The following is a 25,213-nucleotide window of genomic DNA, read 5'->3' on the forward strand; positions in this document are numbered from 1 at the left end:
CTGGCAGCCACCTCTCGACAAGTTATTTTGATTACATTTGGAAATTCTGAAAATGAGAAGTGGCGAGACCTACGCGTAGAGGGCGCTTCGCGTAGAAAACTAAAATGGCAGACTACAGAAGACTTGGCATGGTTGAATCGGGAGAACAGCGATCTCGTGGCAGTGCTGAGGGCAAAAGCGAATCAAATGAAGGTACAAACAATAATTCGGGTAATCATAGAAATATCGATACGATGTTTTACAAAGATAGGACATTTCGAATGGGCGGACCAGACGACGGCCCGATGCCAAGCATGTCCGGGATGGGACACGCACCGTACGCACAACATCCTATGCACCTTAGCAATGTCAACACTCGGATGCCACCTCCAAATATCACATATCAACGCCAGGCGTTACAAGGAAGGGAGGTTAGACCCAACAATAGCTCAGAAGATATGAATAGTCAGAATTATTCCTTTGGAAGAACGAACCAAATTCCACATCCTCCGCAACCACCTCCATTTATGCAAGCTCCATCCAATTTCAACGTAAAAGTTGAGGCCCTCAGACAACAAAATGAACCTAATACTACCACTAACAATGTATATCAGAACATTTCTAATCCCCCTCCTCAGCAAAGTGTGGAATTTCACTCCCAGCTGCACATGATGCAGAGTGTAAGGCAGCCCCAGCCCCAGAGTATCAACCAGCATAGTTTTACACATCAGGCTCAGTCACCAATAAACCAAACGCCAAGGATTGAAATGCAACATTTTCCCAGGCACTTTCCACCACCACTACATGTACCTGTGCAACAACACCAGCATCAGCAAGCTGGGACAGCAACATTTAACCTTCGAGGTCCGTATGATGAACAAATTAGGGCACTCCCACCCCCGCCTAGTGGCCCTCCACCTTTTCCTAATGCTGCTGTAGAACCCATAAGATTCAATGCTCCCCCTTCGACCATACCAGTGAATATGGAACAAAACTTGCAAGTTGGAAGACCAAATGCTGTGCCTGGATATTTACCAAAGCAATCACTACAAGCACCGCCACCACAACAGCAAACAGTCACACCTCAGCAATTGTATCAACCTGAGAAACGACACAACAAAAAAACAAAATGAGATGGACCAGGACTGGATCTACGAATGGTTATTCTCCAAAAATGTCCTTGACAGGGAGAAGGAAGTGGAAGTGAAGCCAAAACTCACAGTGAGTTTATGAAATAAATGAAAATTGTACCTGTTGTGGCAGGCAATCTAGTTTATGTTATAACCTTTTTTATATCCTGCCTGCTAAAGCAGGAATTACTTTACATTAGGAAATTACCAGAAAGACAACTTAATCCATATGTGAAACCATTGCATCATGTTCAAGTTCACCAGTCACTACTTTATAGGACACAGACATTAGTATCAATAACCACAATAATTGTAGCCCATGAGAGATGTGATGGCATTTTCAATGTTCTTAGTGGCTCACATATTTGGCCTATTGTTGGCCTCATATTCATGCAACAGATAGTTGACCAGAAAAGCCATCACATGGCCCACAGTGTACAATTATCACAGCATATGTAGCCAGGTGAAATCTTGACAAATGATCAAAATTGAAGTGATCAGGAGTAATCAAAATTACAATGAAAGTAGGACCACCAGAATAGATTACAGGGCTACCATTTCCAGGTTGTCATTCTTGCAAAAGGACAACCTGATGTGAAATTTAGTTGCTCAGCCCAAATTGTAATGTTCTTGTTGAGCAAAAGTTCAAACACTGAATCTATGACTGTTGTCTGAAGGAAGACCTTGTCATCAACTTGTTTTTGACGATAATTAAAATGAAAAATACATAGCATACCTTTAATGATCCGTGACAACTGGTCATTATACATGTTTAAAAACTATCCACTGTTGATTGACCAATCAGAGTGCTCAATTCAGGGTGTTTTATTTACACGTAAAGCCCTGGTCACCAAATTCCAGAAACGAATGACAGCGCCGTAGTAAAGTACTGTCCAATCAAAAGTGAACATGTCATATTCTGTAGACATCTGGTACGTTTTAATATTCAAATTTGGTAATACAGCAGAAACCAGCTGCAACACAAAATCTGCTGTGCCCTAGGGCATTTATATAATGTGCCCTAGGGCATTTATAGGATGTTCCATTACATTGGAAGGCTATTTCACAAATAAAAGTTTTAATTCATATCCTAAACATGTTACATTGACAAAGGGGACGGTTGACGTAAATACATTGAAAACGAAAATATATCAGTTAGGGGCGATAGTTTTTAAGTCGGATAAAACCCTCATACTCGGGCTCTTCTGGTATATAAAGTCCAACCCTACGATAAAATGTCTCGGCCTGCGGCCTCGACAGTTTATCGTTGGGTTGGACTTTATATACCAGAAGAGCCCTCGTACTCGGGCTTTATCCTATACTTATAACATCTTCTATTTTGCTTCATCGTCTGTAAAGATTGGAGAATTCAAACAACTTTTGAAGGATGCCATAGTTCTTAATGACCAACTTGCAGAGCAGAGAGATAACTTAGTCAAGTACATTGAAAAGGATGAATCGTCCTGGCAGTTTGAATACAGAAAAGCCAACAAAATTAAGGTAAGCTTGGTTAAGAAACTCTGAAGATTCCTCAGTGTACCTGAAGAACGCTGGAATCTTCTTCCTTGTTGTATTGATAAGTGCGTGCCCAGGGAAGCCTTTTACGATGAATGAATACAAACGTACCCTGCTACTATTGAATTGTACGGACCCATTCTTCTTCAGTCTTACTGATTCCTCTTGGGGAGGAATTTTCAAAACAAAAGTAAAAACGCATCACAACATCAACTTATAGTACCTTTTTCAGGAAAGAAGTGGCGTTTCCCTTGTTTATATAGCATGAAAGATTCTTAGAGAGTGAAAGATGCGGCAAGGAACTGGAAGACATTATTATTGATTGCAGATAAATAAAAGCCATAATGACACAAGCTAATATATGGGTTTTATTGTAATGTGTCGATGATAAAAATTTCATATTGTCTTTTAACATCATGCAAGCAAGTCAAGTACAGTGCCCAGAAAGACCTTTGAAAAGAAGACGTAAAAATTTTTAAATGATGTGCTAAATTTTTTTTTCACAAATGTTTTTCTGTAATCCTTCCAGGAAAAGCTGGTAAAAGTCCAGGCACAGTTGCATGATGCAGAACAACTTTCCTTGATAAAACAGAAAATTACAAAAGTACAGAGGAAGAGGGTAAGTCACCAGCATTGTGTTGCCAATAATTTCAATATCACATATCAAGACAAAGCTTGCACTTGTTATCAGAAGAGGGTTTGCTTCAGGTGTATGAAAGCTATGTATTGGCATTCAAATTTCTTTCATGTTCAGATGCAATATTCCCAAAAGAAACATTGTCCTTTGAGTACGGTACAAAATCTCTTTTCAGAAGGGATTTTAGATTTTGAGAATGTATTTATCAAAAGTAAACATGGTGTGCTCACTAATGTTTGTCTTCTCAACCAGCCAGGAAGTACTGGTGTCCTGTTTTTAAACTTCAAACCGCCTTTCTAAACCTACAATCCCCAGCCACTAACCTTTTGCTCCCAGTCAAAGGGGTTAGGAAATTGGGTGCATTTATAATTAACAGAAATGGGTATTAATGGGGAGAGGGAGAAAGAGATATCAATTTGATCCTGTCATTTTATCAGGATCCACCAGGGTCATTGAAGGTTCATTCTCATGAAAATGTTGACTCATGACAAACTTCACAGATCACTTGAATACTTCTGAAATTGAGGATTAAATATCAATTTTACAAAACATTTTTGATGTTTACATTTTTGATGTTTAAGGAATCTTCAAGACGGAGGAAGGCTAGAAGACGGTCTGAGAAAGAGGAAGCTGCAAAGAGAAGAGAGGAACTGCACAGAAAAATAGATGAGAAATTTACAGAGGAAGAAAACAAGAAATTGGAAAAGAAAAGAGTTAGTACCTTTGAATTTATAATTTTGATCAGGCAGACTTCAAGTGACAAAGTAAAAGACTGATTGCTGTAGCATGTGTAGTCACTCAATGGTGCATTGGTATTGACTACTAGTATTTGTGAATCGGGAAAAGTTACTTTATCTGTACCCATAGTATAAATGGAGTACATATTATTTTATGTAAAAAACAATTATACAGCAGCCCTCAAAAACAAAATACACAGCTACTCATGTTGTGATATTCATGATTTCTCATATCCATGTTTCAGGAATTGGAACTCCAGAAGGAGGTTGACAAGATATTCTTTGAGGTTCGACAGAAGAAGGCAGAGGCCAACAAAGCCCTGAATTTGTTGAAATTGCTTCGAAAGTTGCGACACCTTAGGAAAGAGAGTGCAGAGAAAAAGGGTGAGTTGAGCTGTTCAATCAATACCCAATCCCTTATCACTGGAAACAGTACCGGTATTCTGAAATGTCAGTCTTGCTATATGGTTCTTATGAACTTTCACGTTTTGAACTTTGACCTCTTTACTCCATATACGAGAAAGGTAATGTGTCTTCATGTCTCTTCCCTAGTTATGGCAACTGTTTATTGTTTCACAGATAATTTTTACATTGTTTCATCTATTTTACCACCATGGTTTGGTCTGAACCCATTGTTATCATTGGTGATTGTTGACCGCTTTACAGGGAATTTGGGTGAACAGGCTAAGACACAGGCAGTATACCAGCTGGATGTGATCATTGATCCATCGTTATTGTGATATTCTTAACTCATATTTTAACAATAGAGGTAGATTGGAATGGCAAGTGGAAGGATTTCCCAAGTGTTGGATTTTCTAGTCTATTGTACGGAGGCTGTACGGAATGACAATGAACAGGTTTGCTCAATTGGTGTTTGACCCTCTCTTGAAGAATTGAATCAATCAGAGTACAGAAATTGACATTTGAATCCTTTGCTATCCTTCCATAGGTGCCCACACCAGCGTTAGCTCAACGCAAGCCTTTGAATCCACCATAGAGAGGCTGGAGAAACTGATGAAGAGACAGAGGGACATTTACATGGATGAGGAGAAGACGATGCAGGTGATGATGGAGGTGGAACAGGAGGAGAACAAAGAGAAGGAGAAAGAGATCCAGAGGAGACATCTTCGAGACAGAGCCAAGAGAGTTGTCAAGGAACAGCTTAAGTGTCTGTTTGGCCATGGTAATGCAATGTTCCTTTTGTTGTTTTGTTTGACCCAAAGTTGTATCACATGACTGGTCAACCATAGCTTTCATTACCAGAATGATATGTCTTTTGAGTTTATTTACAATTTTCATTCCATAGATACCTTCTATTCTTTTACATTGTCTGCAGTAACTACTGAGATTATAAAAAAAAAAAAGTTGAAAGAATATGCATAATTTAACTGTTAATCCCACTTGTCCCTGTAGGGTTCACAGTAAGTGAGGCTACCCACAATTCCCCTTGATTTGTTCACTCAGACATTTTTTACTAAAGGCTTTTTCAATTTTATCAGTTTTTTAACAATTTTTACCTTACAATTTAAGTTCAGGATTATTTGTTAAAACTATGTTTCAAAATTATTGGTTTTTTTTTAAATTCAAAAGTAAATTGAATGAGAAGTCGATGTTTGGAGGTGCTAAAAATTGCACACTTGTCAAGATAAAGTTATCAGCAACTAAGATGGTCTCATCATTCCACCTGTTAGACATGCAAATTTCCTTTGTTACGAACATTAAAAAAAATCAATACCCTTTCTTTTGCCAACACAGATGCAACTTATTCCCTTAGTTTCCTTGAAAATATTGTGTATGGCTGTCAAAAATCTATGTCAACAAAATTACAAAATTGCTATCTCCTCTGCGGAAAAGGGGTTGATCTTCTCATTATTCACAGTGACAAATCAGAAAATTATGATTATTAGAACTATGTTGCCAGAATTTTGAAATATGGACCGAGTTGTTCTGTGTACAGAAGAAATTTGCTTCAGTTCAGTGAGTGATCTCAGTGTGTACGGATCATGGAGAATTGTGAGTAGCCTCACTTACTGTGGGGTTCTCTTGTCATAGAAACTACCTTTTATCAGGTTGTCAATGACATACAAATAATGTGACATACAAAAAGTCAGTTATTTTTCATGTCATAATCCAGTTAATTGATTTACCAAGCATGCTTATGAGTATTAACCTGTGTCATCCCAGTGAAACATGCCGAAAAATTAATGGTATTCCCCTGAATAGCAATCATTTTATTATTTCTCACAGAAGAGGCTGCAAGCCCAGAGGATCCTATATACCCCTTCAGACAGTACTATTTACAAGCAGAAAACAACCCACAGGCTCTACTTGAAATCAGGTATGTGTTTTTGTTCTCGCCAAGATTTTAAGGTTTCGCTTGCTGGAAAATAATGTGTTAATTTCAGACATGTAAACTTAGAACTTAGTATGTAAAGACTAATGCTGATATCGTCTCATGGAATAGTAGAGCGAAATTAATGTGATAATATAGCGCCACCAACGGTCAGATACACATCCTACCAGCAGAAAGTTGTTCCCATGCTCTGGTACTTTGCAAGTGTCCTCAAATCTCTCCACGATTGACAACGTATAAACGAATACAAGTCAGTTTTTTTCTGTGCAATTTTTTTTTCCTTTCTCATCATGTTATCATTAAAATTTGTTCTGTCAAAGACAGAAATTTTTCACATCAGTTGATGTTCAAGAAAAATTTATAAAGTTTGATGGTCAGCTGGCCTTCAAAAGAACACAAAATAGATAATTTCTATTTAGATGATGTATACTTTGCAGCTTGGATTTCAGGATTACTTTTAAATAAAGCTTTAAAATTCTATAAGAATCCTAGTCTCTCAAAACCCTGAACACTTATAAACCAGTTAGTAGTCTCAAAGTTAAGATTATTGCAATAATACGGATTAGAATATTTCTAAATTTGTGCATTGATTGTTCACAAGAGGTAAACTTTCTGAAAGATGATGTCAATAATTGATAATTTGATATTGATAATTGATAATGATGTTGATAATTCCTAATGCTGCAGAAAACCAAACTGTCCACAGATCACTCATAGAGCACTAGAGAAACCAAGTTGCCAGTGACAGAAATGCAAATCCTGTGTTATGCAACAAAACCATCTGTTACTCCCTACGGAATAAAATAGAAAATTGTTTGTGCATTCTGTGTTCATGTATTTGTCTGAGTCATCGCTCAGATGCGTCTTTCAAATAATTTCCAAATTTTAACCCAATAACAAGCCACCATTATTACACATGTAAATAAGTTTTACAAAACTATCAAATAGAGTTGCCATGTCAATAGTTATTATTTACATCTGGCTCATCTGTTCAATGTCTGTTCATAGTCTAAATATGGATATTCATTATCTAAGTGTCAAAATTTCACTCACCTTTAAAAAACATTTTTAACTCAAATTTCTCACAATATCCATGATGTCTTGAGCTCAACAGAGACTTTCAATGAAATTCAAGTTGAAAAATGACTAATTTTATCATGGAATTGAGACTAGCAAACAGACTAACTTTTCTTGTCCTCAGCTATTGCTATATAGATAACTATTTCCTCCAAACATAGTACAAGGACTCCCAATGTTTAAATTACTAGGTTAGACACCAATCTTCGTTTTGACCGTGAATGGTGAATATTACCATACAGATGGCCCCACTGACAGCAAGTGAAGAGTTCTATTGAACTCATCAATCTATGTCATGTAGACACACTTAAAAAGAGTATTTTTCAGCAGACTCACTATAGATATACCGGTAGACAGTGCAATTTAGTTTTCAACAAATGGCCTCCAGTACAGAAGGCCGCATTAAGTTGATAAGTGGTAGATAAGTATTAGACTTTGGGTTTCATAACCATTTGGTTGCCATAGCAAAAGTCATACAATGACCTTGAATTCAAGCTGACCATATTGCCATAGATACTTGGCTTTGACAGAGTTCCTTCACAAACTGTGGCTGTGAGTGTGTGAGGCAAGGTTATTCAAGTTATAGATAAGATATAATGCATAACCTCAAACACAGAGGGGGTTCCACCGTCAAGGTTGTCCTACTGAAATGTCCTCAGATTTGAAGAGGCAAAACGTGACAGTAAGTGAAGCTGAAGGAGTGTCAAGCATCAGTTTTACAAATACTGCAAATCAATAAAATTAGCATCAAAAAGAGATATCAGTGTTTTCACTCCCTCCATGAAAGACGCCATCTTTTTTTTGTCATGTATTAAAAAGATGCATAAAATGGGATATCCTGTGAGGTCAGTGGAAAGTGTTGCCTTCCAATATTATGGGTTACATCTGTAAAACATTGCTATGTAAGGCTAAAAGTCCAGTAGCTACTGGAATGAGCTTTGGAATGTAAATACCAGTAGTTGTCTAACAAAGTTACAATATTTGTATAGTGATTTACTTGTACCCTTGAAACATGCTTCTGTTATGATGTGAAGGTAAGCAGTCAGACATGGCTTGATTTTATTAAGAACCATAAAATGCTTTATGAAATCTTTTTTCCTGATATTTTTCCAGAGAATCACTGGCATATTCAGTGATATTTGTGGCCGTGGCTGACAATAGCAAATCAAAGCAATCAGACTTTGTTCATTTACAAGTACATCTTGGTTCATTCCAAGTTCCTCTAGAGTTCAAATGTGTTAGATATTTACAAACATGAACACAACACACTCTAAATTTTTTGGTTAATTTTCTGCTCATAAGATACATACAATTGAAATACCGGTAGCCCTACCTTTGCATGTCTTGTCTTTGCTTTTTGAGGCAAAATGTGCTTAGGTGACAGATATATTCAAACTCTCAAACTTACAAGACTTTTTGGATCTACCACATATGAGGGCTCATTTTGAAGCTCATGAAGTAAATAGATTTTTCACTGGCTTACTTTTATGAAAATCAAAAATTTAGTATTTCTCCAGAGGGTTATCGGCCATTTTGAATTTCAAATGTTGGGAAATATTGGGTAATTTGTTGTACCAAATCTTGCACTGTTACCTCTGAGTATTAATGTTGATTTCAAAAGGAAATTGATTAAATTTCCCTAAAGGGAAGATTAAACAAAAGTTTAAATGATTTTATTTCGAGTGATCTACTACCTTAATATGTAGCTGTGTGATGTAATGTTGTGGACGCCAGCAGCCACAGCTTGCAAATTTTAACTTAAAGCTCCATTATTTGTATTGTTAGAATCATTTTCTATTATTTGGGTGTTCTTTGTAAATCAGAATTTCTTATTCTTCCAAAATCATGTTCAAACACATGGCATTCAACTCATTAATACTTCCAATATGTGTAACATCCTATCATAAGAATAGCCAGTGTTCTCTCCACACATTCAGCTAGTTTGTGGAAAGGGTTAGTTTTATGTATGACCTACTCTTATGTAAGGCTGCAAATGCCATAGAAATTCTTTGAATATGTCTGTGGCTTGACATTCCACTAAAGTCAGGGGCTCGAAAATTCTCGCCGCCCGACGCCCGTGACAAGTGAATTTTGAGTCCGGGCAAGTGAAAACAACATTCTCCCAGCCCGACGGACAAGTGAATTTCAATGAGGCCACTGTACGTATGCGCTGCCACTCTCTAGTTCTTTGAGTGTACCGCTTTAGATATGGCCGGCCGATAAATAGCTCTGTTCTACTTGGTTACAAATAGCAAAATATTGACGTCTTTGCACGATGTTTTTTTCTTCTGATGAAATCATGTCACCATGCCTCCTCAACAGAAAACTACAGCTTACAATAAAATGTTGTAAGGTGTTGAAACAATTTACCCTCCTTCCTACAAAGTTGCGATGTATTGAAACACTTTACTCTCCTTTCTACAAAGTTACAAATTCCCTGGTACGTGAAGTAAACATTGTTGCTGTTTGATTCTGCAATCGCGGTCCCTCAGTCCCTCATATAGACGGACCGTGCTACAAAACATCATGGAGGAATGATGAATACACTGAGGCTTGGCTTTGCCTGTGTGAGTCCCGCGTACCGGTCGTCCTTTTTAGTCCAAGTTTTATCTACTTTGCTTGAATCAAAATTTGGCCTGCAATTACTCAGTTTGATAGTAAAAACCATTATTTCAAAGGAAACTTTCACAAACAGAGTCAGAATACAAGGGAAAAGGAGAAAAATTTGAGGTTTTCTGAAAGGTCAAATCTGGGTCATCTTATGTGATGTCATCAAATGAAGACCCTTTAAGTACACAATTATGGTTCAAAAGAAACCACCTAGGGAGGTCCAATAGGTACAATCTTATGATAAAAGGTAATTTCTTGGTGCTTTCCAATTTAATGGCATTTAGCTTGACTGTCAGTTTTAAATTAAATTTTATTAACAGTTATGGCAAAGGGAAATTGTCAACAGTATTTGCAGTAAGCATATCCATTTCAAATCATCACATTAATATTTCTGCAGAGTCCTCCAGTTTAATGATGTAATAGTGAACATCACTAGACATTTCTTGATGATATCAAAATATCAAATGAAAATGTTCCTGGGCTACAATGTTATCATTATCATTAAAACTATTATTACTCTTTAAAACATTGGGAAATGAATTGAACAATATCAGTGTGTCTTGTTTTCAAAGGATACTTATGCTGAAGATGCTATTGAGCCTGCTTGATCACAACTATGACACAACACCACAATACTTGTATAACACTGTCACTATGCTACCGAATGCTTTCTTCTGCATGGAAAATTTGTATTTGTGTGGCTAACAAAATTTACATCATGACTTAAAGAGTGCATAAATGTGCCACATAAGGTAGTAGAGCTTGTAGTGTATATGTATGATAAGTTGTCATACTGTGAACACTAACTCAATGCTGCAGAAGTATTCTGTATCTGTGGTAATACACTTCACATTGCTACCTGATTTTTAGAATTGCCACCTAATTATTTCTTGTGGCAAAAGTTTACCATCAGAAATGAAAAAGTATTTTGATCCCTTCAATGTCATAAAAAACACAGATAATTAATGTAATAAAAACTAAACAAATATTTCTTTAATGTAAAAACTATCATGAACAACATACAAAACATCTTGATTTGTAAAATTAGTAACTCCTGAATGCTGAGAAAGCTGTTGCTACACTTGAGATCATAAACTGTTTAAAAGTTGCTCAAAATGGCTGCAAGATTTTTTATTTGGCTAAAGAGTTGGCTAATCATTTTGGTGACTTACGGGAACCCTGCAGTTTATAAAAATACCACGTGGTAGCAGTAAACTAAATGATACTGAAAGTTTCACATGGGCACAATTTGACACAACACCGCTGGCCCATTATATACTTACCCTTAGTGCACCTACCTGACTTGCCTATTAAAACCAGGTACCAGGTCATGATGACACACAATGACAATGTACCGGTGTTGTTTTATTGAAACATGTCCCCCCAAAAATTTAATTGGTCACCCATTAAGACCTACTATGGGTCACTGTGTCCCCATGCTAGCAAAAGCTGGCTGAAACACTGTGTATGTGTACGTTACATAAGATATTATTTTTGATACACAGAATAAGGACACAAATTTATCAGTAAGTTACAGCTATTGTTTCTTTCCAATGACATTAATAAAACCATACATATTTACTCTTAAAATCATCTGAAATTCAGGGCAAGTGAATTTTTCTTCCGGACAAGTGAAATTGAAAATTCACTTGCCCTATGGCAAGTGAGTTTTAAAAAAAATTTTCGAGCCCTGAAAGTATGTATTCAGTGATGGTTACGGTGTTTACACTATTTACATTGTGACTGGTGTCAAAAGATACTGTGATGAAGTAATGTTTGCTGTCAACCAGGGGATAATATACTTGAGAATACATCACTGCACTACATGCCAGAATTACTGGCATATCACTATGAAGTAGTTACAATGTAAAGAAACTATTTGTTTTCATTTCAAAATAACGGGCACAAGTTCTACTATGTGTAAAATACCAAATCAAAAGAATGCTATACTCAGTCACAGTGTATTGCATGTCAGTCTTGTCAGCCAAAGCTTTACATGTATATCCCCTCATCAATGTAAAACAGCAAGCTGAAAGGTGCGCCTGCAGAATACTGGGTCCAGTCTTCAAAATGAAAACAAACAGGCTATCTTAGGGGGTCCTCCTTTACCTTTCTAAAACAGCTGTACCCCTTTTGACTGTGTTGATTTTTGACAATTTTTAAGTTTGGGCTCAGTGTAGGCTTCAGTCTTGCCAAAAACGCCCCTTGTGCTAACACCACAGGGCAGACAACACAAGCTGTTGATATGAGTGTCTGTGATCAAATTATAAATATGAACAATAAACAGGATTTCAGTGTTGATTAATTTCAGACTCCTAATACCATGGGTACACTTTTGTGAAATGTAGTTTTCAGGTATATAACCTGATGACGTGCATTGTGGCAGTACATTGGGAGCCAGCACACAGCTACAACACGTGCCACATTTAACTTAAACACTTAAAAACATGGGAAAATAAAGATGAAACCAAATGCTTGGACAGAAAATTTCATGACGATGTTCTGTGGAGAGTTTGCTTATAAGTCATCAGACTTGTACATGAAAGCAGGTCGGAGAGAAAGCACAAACCCTTGGGATGTTGCAGTTCAGATCAACATTTTCATTCTTTTGTACAGCTAACTGACAAAACTCATAAATCTGTACAGGACTATACATTCATCCATCTATCCTTTTCTCTTGACTTTTACAGACATCAGTGGGATAGTTTTCTAGTGACTGAAGGTACCCCTGGCTCATCCAGTATACCTGTTGATTGGATCATACCTGATACACCCAATGATGAAACATGGGCATCATGTCTTGACAGTGCATGACATGACCTTCCAGTGAATCTCATATGTTTATGTATTTTTTTATAATAAAATTGAATGAACCTGGAAAGCTTTAAAAATGTGTTTGTAGTAATTTTGTACATTACACACTGCAAATATTCAAAGTTTTCTTCAAAATCAGATATGTATCAAGGTATTCACAACAAGGCTGTGAAAAAGCCTGGTTTCTGATAAACATATCATTTCTCGTCAACCCAGGCATGACATGTCGGACAGTCAAAGGTATAAAACAAGGTCAATTTTATGCTTGACTTATCAACCTTTGGAAATTAAGTGAAGTTATTTGAAGGTCTGTGCACGGTTGTGTAACTGACAGTTGGACCCCCTTCCTATTCACTATATGTACAGTTGACAAATACAACACTGTGAAAGTACATTTCTATATGCATTATGTTCAATACATGTATTTCATGTTCAAATTCTGCACAGATTCTTAACATCATTAAGTATTGCATTGCAGTTAGAAACATTACATTTACTTGTCAACATAGTTCAGTTTATAACACCACTTGTACCAAAAATACTGTGAAATGTTTACTTTGACTTACTTAAATTTCCATGGGTTAAAAAATTAGAAAATTTTAATAGGAAAAACATTACAAAATTGTGTCATGCAACATTTTATGATTAGAATCTGATTCTTCAAAGATTGTAGTGTACTACCATGATTCAGGTTATCAAAGTGCCCAAGAGATCCTAGATTCATGATTATTATGTACATGAGGATCATCACAAGGTTTTAGTCAGAAATTACCACATCGCAAGTTAAAATTTAATGAGTGACAGGGTCATACGCAGCCTTTGATGTACCATCAAGGCTGAGTTTGTACCTCTGCATTGACCTGAAATGTGTTTCAAAAGTTATTTTGACAATGGCGTGACCTTGTCAGCAATCATGAAGCACTTTGAACTCAAAACACACCATCGGGGTCTACAGAAGAGCTGCATTCCACAACAGAATGTAGTGATTCTCTGTGTTTTAGCTGTGTTCATTCATTAGTTCATGGAGCTACCACATTGATCAGATTATGTCATGCACAATTCAGTTGTGTACACCTGAGAGACAGCAATGCTGCTATACAACCTTGGTACAACCATTATGCAACAAAAACCAGCACAGACAAGTATAGAGGATGTTTCACCTGGCATGTTGTAATAGTGCTTTCTTTATATGAAGGTAGTAATTACAGTTGCCTTGATGCAAAGTAGGAAATGGCTCTGCCCTACTCTGGTAATAAAATGTGTGGCCAGCAAATGAAATTTTACAACTAATTTTAGGTATGCCAAATATACTGTGTGCACACAAAACTTATCAGGGGAAGTACAATTTTGGTAGTGCTGGTAACTTTTCTAAGTGGTTTGATGTCTGGTTTAGATTGAGATTACTGTCAGCGCTATTGCATCACTATAATATCACATAAAAAATTTACCCTGCAAAATCTACAAGTGATAAAATTTACACAGGAAGTTAAATTTTCACAAGGTGTTTACAGACATGAGATATGGTACTTAGATGCTGTACTGATAGAATGCTACAAAGGTAGTAATTATTGTTCTTTTAAATGAATGGGCCCACTCCAAAATGAAATGTTGCATTCTGAGAACTGCTGTGCTCTATGGAAAACAGACACAGTGGTCACCATGTTATAAACAAATGCATGTTGATACAAGACAACAGAAAAACACTGCACATGGTTTTGTTTGTCAGTATGTGGTCCATTCAACTTTCAGGTTTTACCTGTTTTAAAATTTTAATGATCAGACAGATTCTCTAACCAGCTGTTTTCAAGAAATTGAAGCCCAAAGTGGTTTTGTAGGTACATCTACCATATTATGAAAACACTTAGTTGCACCTTACAATGAGACAATAGAGTTTCTACCTTTGCATGGTGACTGATGTTTGCCAGAAAACCTATTTCTAGTTAAACCATTGTCATTTTCGTATAGATACACTGTCCCTGGTCATTTTAAATCAGTCAGTGACTTTAAAAAAGTTTAATTTCAGATTATATGTATCCCTTCTGAAAACCATGATAAAGCATCAAGTGTTTAAAGGTATACTGTCACCTATTCCAATTTTGCCACAGTTACCATGGAAAGAGAAAATCTAACCAATCACAGATTTTAAGCAGATGGCCGCTTTTTAAAGACAGCATCCTCTCATGGGCATTTTGAATACCAAGGCATGCCCCTTTGACCATATATGGGCATATTTAGATTACAGGTGACTGTATACCTTTAAATTCAGTTCTGAACTGGACAACCTTTGATCATTCAATGATGCAATTCTCAAAACCAAAGAAAACAAAAATATTCCTAAGACCATGGGGGTAATTTTATTGTCAATCAGCAAAGGACACTGCAATCAGATAACTCAAATCCCTTTTTCCACACGCCTTCTGCTCCAGTCTGTCAAATATCAAAGACAAGAAACACATGGAGAAATCAGTCAACACTGAAAGAGAATGGAATTAACCCTTTGAGTGCTGCAATTTTTTCTAACCAAAATTGTACAGCCACATTTACCAATTTTTTAAGAATTTTTCTGAAAGTTTCTGATAATTTGGACCAAATGACATACTTCATTGGCTACAGCTTGTCATCAAATTTTTGGCAAAAATCAGAGAAAAATTGACTATGGCATATTTTATAAAGGAGACACATATTGACGTTAGTGCTCAAAGGGTTAAGGAAATTGTTTGGTTCACATGTTTTCTTGACATTCAGGAGACCTGTTCACTGTGGTCATGTTTCAACTTCTGGGGAGATTTGGTTTAATCACACAAGCCTGTCTCCACTACCGACACTGCATACACACTGGTTTCAAATGTACACAAAGAAAATTCTGCCTAGCATTATGTAACATAAATAAGATATACTTCTTTATTAATATTTTACATCCAACAGAAAATGCTTAATAAAAATAAAACTTTGTTCAATTCATACGCATGCTGACAGCAAGCATTAAACTTATACAGTAGTCATTTCCGGTATTCACCAAAACAGACTGACTGATCTGTGAGAAGAAATTAATTCGAAAATCTTTTCTTCAAAAGCGTATTTCACAGCTTTTCAAATTCAACTTTTCATAAATTCATCTGTTCAAGAATGCTGTGATGAATCTTATCATTTTTTATTATCTCTTTCTACTTAAGTTCAAGTAAGCAGATGGAGAAATGTAGAAATGGACAATTTTCCATGCCTTGACCCCTAAAATAGAGTCACACTAAACACAATACCTCTGACACTGTAGAAATGCAAAGCTGTCTTCAAAAGAAGTACACATTGCAAAATTTTCAAAAAACATGCTACAGAAGAATATTAATGTCCACAGTAAAAATTGAAAAGATGATATTGCACTCAATCTGATAAAGTTCTGTTCAAGAAAAATCTGAAAGATATTTGGGCACATATTTTGAATTTTTTTACGGCTACAATTTTCTAGAAAAAAGTGAGTGTGTGAACTTTGTATCCTATTCAAAAGTTGAAAAGTAGCATGTTAATCCTACAAGTGTCAAATATTACGATGACTCTACAATTATTCAATGACAGACTACCTAGGTTGTTTGTTCTAATTGTTCGAGATCTTTTTTTATCTGAGAAGATACATTGTAACTAAACATAAATGAGCACATAGCTAAAATGTCTCTGGTCATGGCTTTGCCCTTGACCATGTGATCTGGTCATATCAATATGTTGCATATTTCTACCCTGCTCCATGACTGACTGCAAAACTAGATGCAACACTGGGCTCATTATGTCTGTGTATTTCACGTTTTTAGGGATTGACTTAATTTCTCAGTAAAGTTGTCTCTTTCTTAAAGAAAAAACTAATAATAAAAATAGCACAAGACCTCCAGGGTCAAAATAAGTTTTTTTTGAGGCTCTTTGGTTATCAAAGAGAATTTAGGAAGAACCATTTGAATTCTGAGGGGATGAAGCAGCAAAGGCTATGGCAGCAATTTTTTTTTCTGTTAATGTGACATTATTTTTTTCTATTGTCAGTGTATTTTTTTCTCAAGCTATTACAAGATCAAATTTTTTACTCTTTCAATCTGCCTAAAATTTTTTTCACAAATCCTCCAACCCCCAGAATTCAAATGGTTCTCCCCTTATTGAATGAATGACTGGCCATTCCATATTCGAGGAAGTGGTACTTCCGATTTATATTTTTCACAAAAACTTTCTATAATTGCCTTTAAGGAAAGGTAGTATTGCGTCAAAAGAAATATTTACACATTGAAATGTGATAAATGATATCATTTTACTACCCCTGCCTCCAAATATGCTATGGCCGGTCATTCAAGTCTGGCAGAAATATTTGTACAGAACACCAAAAGTCCTCCATACAGAAGTTTTTCCAATATGTACATTAAGCATATCGTCCTTTGTATTCAAGAGTCCAGCCTGCTTGCTCCTACTGCCAAATTGCTGCATAGTTACCATGTAGGCCCGATGACAACGGCCCCCCTGCGACCAACAATCTGGTTCTGGACATGTCATAGCAGTGTGTGTAGACAGAATTTGGATACCTCTCTTGGTCTGCAAAGTACTCTCGATAGATTTCATCACGTTGCTAATGATAGGAGGAGAAAAGAAAAAAGCTCCAATCAGTGATAATGATGACAAAGCCCTATATTCACAATGTCACCATGTCTGGTACTAGCATTTCTATGTATATTTTTAACTGACATGGTCAGGCTGAAACAAAGTTAGAACTTTGGTGTTTGAAGTCATCTTAAGACTCTAAAACCTTGTAGCCAGGCACTTTTCAAAACAAACTCATTATATATTCCAAAATGTTCATATGGGGTAAAATGTCAATTTGAAAGCAATTAAGGTGAAGTACTACGAATTACGTCAAAATTAAGTTGTGGTGTCATTTTCTTGAAACTTTGCACAAATATTCTTGGAAGTTGTGCAAGTGCAAAAATGAAATAAAAAATGGGGGTCACCACGCTTGTTTCCATGGAAACGGACGTTAAAATGGCGTCGTTAGAAATAAATAAAAATGATATAATTCCCTTAACTAAATAAAGCAATTATAAAACGCTTAGCAAATGAGTTAATTTTAATAAATACCAAGACTTAAGATCCATATTTATTGAATGTATAGTTTTCATGATGTTTGTGAAGAAATTTTAACATAAGTATCGATTACAAAATGACGATATCGAAATTATATCACTACATAATTTTCGAACTTTTCTTCCTGTCGCTTTGAATGGTGTCATTTTGACCAAACTTGGCGAATAAACTCCTGACATAATACCATTTAGTTTACGCTTTTAATAAAAGGGTGTCACCACGCTACTTTTTACAATATCTCCAGGTGAATTGGTAATTTGCGCCATATAAATGGGAGAGAAATGTTAATTTTTCGCTCATATTGAATAAAAACCAGCTTCCTAGGGGGTCAAAATATGACAAGGTTATAGGTCACATGTATTTCTAAGACACTGGGTCAAAAAATTAGGTAAAAGCGCAATTTCAACAATGACAGGTGATGTTAAATACATGCGCTACAAAATAACCCATTTGCGGCAGGCTGGAGTTAAATCTGCGCAGAAACGTTCTAAAGCGTGTGCACGTCCGAATTCGTCGCCCTTCACCTTAATATTCATACTTGGAAGCCCTTATCCTCAAATTATAAGCATAGATTTCATACAGGTAGTTCATTCCACAAATGTTTTTGGTCCAGATTTAAATTACACATCACTTCTGCAAGTTCTTGGCACTGCCATTGCAACAATCATAATAGCTGATTGTTGGCAAACCTTTTCTGCCATCTTTTAAATATCTTACCCACAAACAAACCCCGAAATCTATCAAAAAGTCCTGGTCAGTTTACTAGGTTCAATGTACGAGGAGACCAGATATGTGACGTCATTTATGACCTGGTTTGAGCTCATTTACATAATTCTTTGTTTTTTGAGAATTTCCAACCATACTAGGATCACACTGACATCAAACTGACAAATTCGAACTATGTTCAGCCTAATCCAAAACAGAGTGATTTTTGCAACCAGGGTTTTAGTATTTCCACATTCAGCTTTCTAAGATCATCGCCTTTGCACAACATCAAAGCTTGAAAGGAGGTCATGGCAAGTTCCTGCCCACACTAAACATACATAGTGAGAAACACATAAACTTTGACACACTGTAATCTACGTGCCTGACCGATAACCTTCAGAGCTCAGAGGTTCTGGCACCAGTTCAACAATAGTTCTTGTAGTAAACATCTTCAAGGACATTCTCTTGTTTTCTGGTGTATTACTCATACAGGAGCAACATGTCAATATTTTGGTGCTGCTGTATGTAAGAGAGCAAGGCTTGCCTGCATTGTGTACCTTGGTTTCAACAAAATGATTGGCAGTTTGTTTGTACTACTATTTGCTCTCATTTTATTTCGCTTGCCACTGAGGGTAAATACATGCATATTTTGTGAAAAATCTAGGGCAGCAAGTGGCTTGCCTGAACATTACAAAATTGAGTACAATTACTCAATCCTGTAAGAGCACCATTGACTTCTTACTTATATACAATGGTTAGCTAATCAACGACCAAGTTGTTCAATAGATTTATGTAAGCTGGTAGTCTATTATGGAATATTGTACACTCACCAAGAAACCCTTCCCTGTCTTGAGTGAACACGCCTCTCCACTGCAACACTCCAAGTCTAAATATCTCCCCGCCCGAACATCAAAGAACAGCACGGAGCCTGCACCTGTTCCTATTGTAGTGATATGTTCATTAAAACTTACTGAGCGGACACCTGCAAGGGTTAATCCAAAGGAACACAAGTTTATAGATATTGTATATGTTGTACTATTCTGCTGTTATAATATTCAATAATCAAAGTTCTTATTGTGTGTAAAGTTTATCTTAGAATTGATCCAATATGCACACACAGCTCCCAGTGCTACGCTGATGACCACACCCCTGTGTTATAACATTATGGTCACACAAAAAATATTTCTTTAATTCAAATGATTAAGATTACACATTTAGTGTTTACTTTTTATAAGTTCGCAAATGTAAGTTGATGATGGTTATTATTACAGCTATTATGTGTACATAATTTTTGACAGAAAAATACCTGTTTTTTAATGACATCACACTTTACATTTACAACAGCCCATCTAAAATATTTTGCCTGTCATGTTTGCCTCTTTTTGATGACAAGCTGTGCGCAATAAAGACAGACACAGTCACTCAGGTGGAAAACAAACACACAGAGTAAATCCTGAATTAAGTCTACTCACCACTGCCCCCTTCTTTAGTGTAAATAGAGCCCACGGACTTGAGCGTCCTGGAGTCCAGGAAAGACACATGTGATTGGGAACCGACAGCGTAAATTGACAGGTCCTTCGCCACGCTCAGACACACGTTCTCCCGACAATATGGCAGTTCATTTGTAAATTTTTGAGACAAGGTACTGGCATCCCACATGTGGATGTTGCCGTTTGTAGACAAAGCAGCTATTTCCTGGTGAAGTAATGAGAAGTATTGTTACTCTCTTGGTAAAAAGGGCAACATTAGCATCTACTTGAAGAATAACAAGCGTCTTTTCTGTGTGGCCTTGAATATAAATAATACAGACATCTATACAGCAAGAAACACTTATTTGACTCTTAATCAGCAGGAAGATTCCTGTGGCGATTACAAGCCTTCATATCTTGACACTTCATTTTTTCCTTATACACATCTTTTACATTTTCAATGGCAAACACAGGAATGAAAGATTGTTCAAACTGACAACAATCCTTTCATTCTTTCTGCAATCAATTGCAAGAGTCAAAACATGGTTTTTTTGTATTCAAGTAAGAAAATATGTAATTCCACTAAAAATCAGCTCATGTTCATTGAATCCATCAATAATGGTCATTGACTTACCTGAGTTAAATCGTTGAAAACTAAAGCCCGAACTTTTTCGCCTGACTTGCACGTCTCTCTAGCAATAGGAGTTATCCTCATGTATCTGGGCAAAGGACAGCCTGGCATGTCAATATCTCTGTAAATATCTTCATTGATGGACCAGAGAGCTATTGTATTGTCTCTTGAACCTGCAAAGTACAGTTGGATTCATAAATTCAGCTTGGTGACAACTCTTGACCTGAATCTGTCATTGCGTTGCAAAACAATGTCATAAAACTGAGTCAACCACCTAAAAAATGATTTAGAGTGTGGAACATAATTTATGCGTGTTTGCCTGGAATTGAGCTGACTGTACTGCTACTGGCAATGATATGGTTGCGATACATGGCCATCTATGTCTGACATAGACTGATGCAACCACATACAGTATCAAAGGTTCAATTTCCTCATTATTTAATCTCCTCTAGGAAAAGCCCTGGACATTACATGATTATTCTATATATTGTGGTCAAGGCTAACTTTATTTCCAACTACAAGGCTATTAGGGTTTTTTTTTGGTATCACTTGCATATTGTATTTTAAACTACAAGGACATGCACATATTTACAAGTGTCAAATGCATAAATTCACTAAGCCCACTCACAGTATGAACACAGACCAAACAGACTGAATTGAAATATTCAGTAAACTATTCAACATAAATTCATAAACCTATGGGTACTTGATATTTTTGCCATGACCTGTTTATGTGTTCTGAATTGGAATTACAGCAGAGTATCAGCTTACAGCATCTCCATACTTGCGCATGACTTATCTCTTCAAACGACATGAAATTATTTGTTTGCACACATACCTAACGGTATGTTATCTCGAATTATAATTTTCTTACACCGGTTATAGATCAACACTTCGCATGTTGTGACATACAACAGTATAGAGAATTGCATGACAGTGATAAAGTGGGTCCAAAATTAGTGTATCATTACCTGTGACAAGAAATTGGTCATCCAACCATGCCATGCTGAATATCCAGTCTTTATGGCAATTCTGAAGGGTAATGGGAAAATACGACTTTGCAATATGATTGTTGGATAAATATCTTGCAAATTCAAAATCTGCAACCTACTTACAACAGTGAAACCGGCAGCGATTAGAGAATGATGACATGGACAAATGTCATAACTCCAGTCTCTTGTGTAAAATTTCAGATTCAACACATCTGTGTTGCATACCTTTGGTGATAAACATATTGCCTTTCACAAATGACAGCCGATAAAAGTGATGACCCTCCATGAAAACTGCCTGTTACAAGGATGTTGTTTGTGACATCTATATATATATATATATATATATATAAACACTGTGAACTTCCAACTACAAATACCACATGGGCATGGCTGGGATCCTAACTTCATAGCAATGTAAAGGACAGCAAATAGTCATCAAGGACATTTCGAAGGTATGCGGACTGCAAATTTGTAATTTCATATGTCATCGTGACTCCAAAATATATCATCATCTAGCAACTGTTTAATACAAATTTAGTCAATTTTCCTAAGGAATTACTTACTTTTCCAAGGCAGACAGGATCAAATGTTGGCAGTTTGTAGACAGCTGGAGTGTTAGGGTCCTCTCCTCCCGTGGCAAGGAGCATCCTGCTCGGGTTGATAGTAATGCTGTGAATCCCTCCTGTCCGTGTTTCTGACAGTGTGTCACCCTCTCCTTTGAGGAGGGGAATTTGGAACTTCTGCTTCGTCTGAAGGTCCAGAACTAGCAGCTGTTCAGAGAAAATGCGGAAGGGAAATTGTCAATATACTTCAATGCTGAGGGGGAAAGTAATACTTTAATACACCGTTTATATTGGGGGACACATGTATTGTGTAAGAGACAAAAGTAAATCTCCTTTTATTAATTTGGTTGACATAGTATGAATATCTTGATGAAGATGCACATTGTCATTTAGTAAACAGAAGGATTATCTTACCAGCCCGAGCTTCCGAAATCAATATATTGGTGTATTAAAATTAATAAAAGGAGTGATATTCTCTTGAAGTTTCAGGTTGCTCAATCAACAACTGGGTTATCATGTCATTTATCATAGGCACCCTGTTTACTGGTAATTTAGCCATGGTGTTTATCTGTGTCACAACTGATTCCAATGACCCCCTGAACTATTATCACTGAAACACAACCACAGCTCATGACCTCTGCCCTCTGAATTCAATACCCTTCATCTCATCTGCTAGATGATGGGCAAAAGATCAGAAAAAGAGTACAAAAATAAAATAATCCAGTCCTATAAATTCTTATTCCTGCTGCTTTAGCCCTATCTGTGCAAGGGCTTCATTTCACAGAGAAACCAACATATTGATTCTGAAGCTCGGCTGGTAAGATAATCCTTCTGTTTACTAAATGGCAATGTGTATCTTCATCAAAATATTCACACTATGTCACCCAAAATATTTGGATGTAACACAATACACTCTGCCAACACACAGATTTTAAGGTGACTTACTGTATTGCACTTGGTGCCAATGATAACTTGATTCTCTGAAAGCCATTCAGAGGCAAAGACTTTGTTGACTTCACCAAGATTGAACTCATGCTCCCTCAGTAGCAGTGGCATTTTCTGCGCAGACAGTCTGCTGATGGCATCCCTTGGTGGCTTGGCCAGGCCAACTTGACGCCCTTGTGTGTACTGGAAGACAGACATGACTTCTTCTTCTGGATATGTCAGTCTCTTGATGGCAGAGAACGAAGTCAGCCTTCTGCTCAAATTGAGCCCAATATTAGAAGTTGCACGTCTGGTTCTCCCTCTAGAAGTTTGCCGGTTGATTTGTACATTCACTATCAAACGACTCTTTTATCTGTATGGGCAACATAATGTAATCTTTTTTAATAAATTAAATAATTGATAATTACATTCATTACATGTTGATACACAAAAAAATAACAGGACTTTACAGTTTTCCATGCCTCCCATGTTGAATGTTTTCACATGTACATCAGCTTCAGCCCACTGAAATTAAAAACTCAGAGATAACATGTCACTGATAATGCATATCACGAATTTTGCAAGCTACCATGTTGACTATGGTTGACCGGAACTCGAAACAAAAGATGAAGCCAAAGACAATGGCTAAACCTTGCGTTACAATTACACTCTCAGGGTGGAAATTTAAGTGTTAAATACGTTTCTCTGCCATTCAATGTTGTAATATTGTATTACTCGTTCTTGTTTAAATCACTAGAGTATGTAATGAATCCTATGGGTATTTTATTTTAATTCAGTATGTACTCATTGCAGTTTTAATATCTGGAAAGTTACTTTTTCTTCTGAAGATCATATTATACATCTAATCATGCTGTAAAGGTTTCCTGTGCTGGTTTAAAATCATTTGGTTTCTTCACAGGCCCTCTATTGAAGGTGGTGCAAAAAGCTTTGATTCTTAATTTTGCCATTTTTAAGAGAAAATAACTTCAAATCAATGCCAGTACCCTGGATGTACGTCAGTTTACGTCCAAAACACGTTTCACAACAGTGACGTCACGTCTTGTCACTTATCGTAGCTTGGCTTGGCTCAGAGCCAACTCACTTACATGTAAACAAATAACAAGATGGTGCACCGGATCAGCATAAGCCATTTGGCCTGACTGAACGAAACGGAACCTACAGTAGTTACATGTATGATATTCTCTTGGGGTTCAAACACAAACACACTGTCATTGCCAAAATTTATCAATAATCGAGTGATAACGTCTTTTACGAGTAGAATGAACGGGGCAGCATGCAGCAAGGTGTACACTAAATTTGAGACTGGGCGCGGGACACTGTTACAGTCTTGACTTTCGCCGGTAAGGCCGGAGACCCGGGCCATCAAAGTTTTAGCGTATACGAAATGATAATCGATGACAGTGGCACCGTAGTTCTTAGTTTACCCGGTTGCTAGACGTTAGCCCGCCTTCGTTCAGCACAATAGAACAGAGACTTCACAGAATGGAGAAACCATGGAGCTAGAAACGGATCTAGCTCCATGGAGAAACAGACAAGAGAGAACCCCTGACATCATTTTTACAGAAATACGTACAGAGGCCATCCGGGAAAACGGTACTTGACTATTCTACCAGGTCATGGATAACTTTCGGGGTAAACGCCAAGAAGATATACTTGCACATACCTTATTTAAGACTGTGGTGAGAAGAAAATTGAATCTTTCGACAGCTCTCAAACGCTTCGCATTTTGAAACAGTCACTACGGGTTTGAATACTGACCTCAGCCGCACTGTTTACGTTTTCTGTTCAATTAAATTTGAATACATATTCCGGAATTGCGCGTGCGTACAATTCCCCTGACGTGCACCTAAGGAAGAGATGATTTCATTGGCCAAGATAAACACCAAATTATTGTCGCTAATGAAAGTTAGTTTGATCAAAAGCCAATTATTTTATATTTTAAAAATAGCA

At 36.8% G+C, this 25,213-nt stretch overlaps 2 protein-coding genes across 2 annotated transcripts; one reads left to right on the top strand and one right to left on the bottom strand.

Annotated features, from left to right (window-relative positions):
• Positions 1 to 33: 33 nt before the first annotated feature.
• On the top strand, positions 34 to 12,929 carry LOC139121127 (programmed cell death protein 7-like). The gene is made up of 8 exons (XM_070685773.1): positions 34 to 1,200; positions 2,469 to 2,609; positions 3,154 to 3,243; positions 3,843 to 3,974; positions 4,244 to 4,382; positions 4,948 to 5,181; positions 6,246 to 6,336; positions 12,729 to 12,929. Exons 1-8 carry the CDS (start codon positions 994 to 996, stop codon positions 12,850 to 12,852), a joined length of 1,158 nt encoding a protein of 385 aa, XP_070541874.1. The 5' UTR covers positions 34 to 993; the 3' UTR covers positions 12,853 to 12,929.
• Positions 12,930 to 15,725: 2,796 nt separating this feature from the next.
• LOC139121128 (DDB1- and CUL4-associated factor 12-like) lies at positions 15,726 to 25,063 on the bottom strand. Its single transcript, XM_070685774.1, has 8 exons — positions 24,927 to 25,063; positions 23,264 to 23,615; positions 22,319 to 22,525; positions 21,735 to 21,795; positions 20,767 to 20,936; positions 20,136 to 20,358; positions 19,494 to 19,645; positions 15,726 to 17,446 (listed from the first exon to the last, which is right to left on the bottom strand). The coding sequence occupies exons 2-8, from the start codon at positions 23,459 to 23,461 to the stop codon at positions 17,288 to 17,290; spliced, it is 1,170 nt and encodes a 389-aa protein (XP_070541875.1). The 5' UTR covers positions 23,462 to 23,615; positions 24,927 to 25,063; the 3' UTR covers positions 15,726 to 17,287.
• Between the last annotated feature and the right edge of the window lie 150 nt (positions 25,064 to 25,213).

The sequence above is a fragment of the Ptychodera flava genome, chromosome 21 (genome assembly GCF_041260155.1).
Source record: "Ptychodera flava strain L36383 chromosome 21, AS_Pfla_20210202, whole genome shotgun sequence".
Classification (NCBI taxonomy): Eukaryota; Metazoa; Hemichordata; class Enteropneusta; family Ptychoderidae; genus Ptychodera; species Ptychodera flava.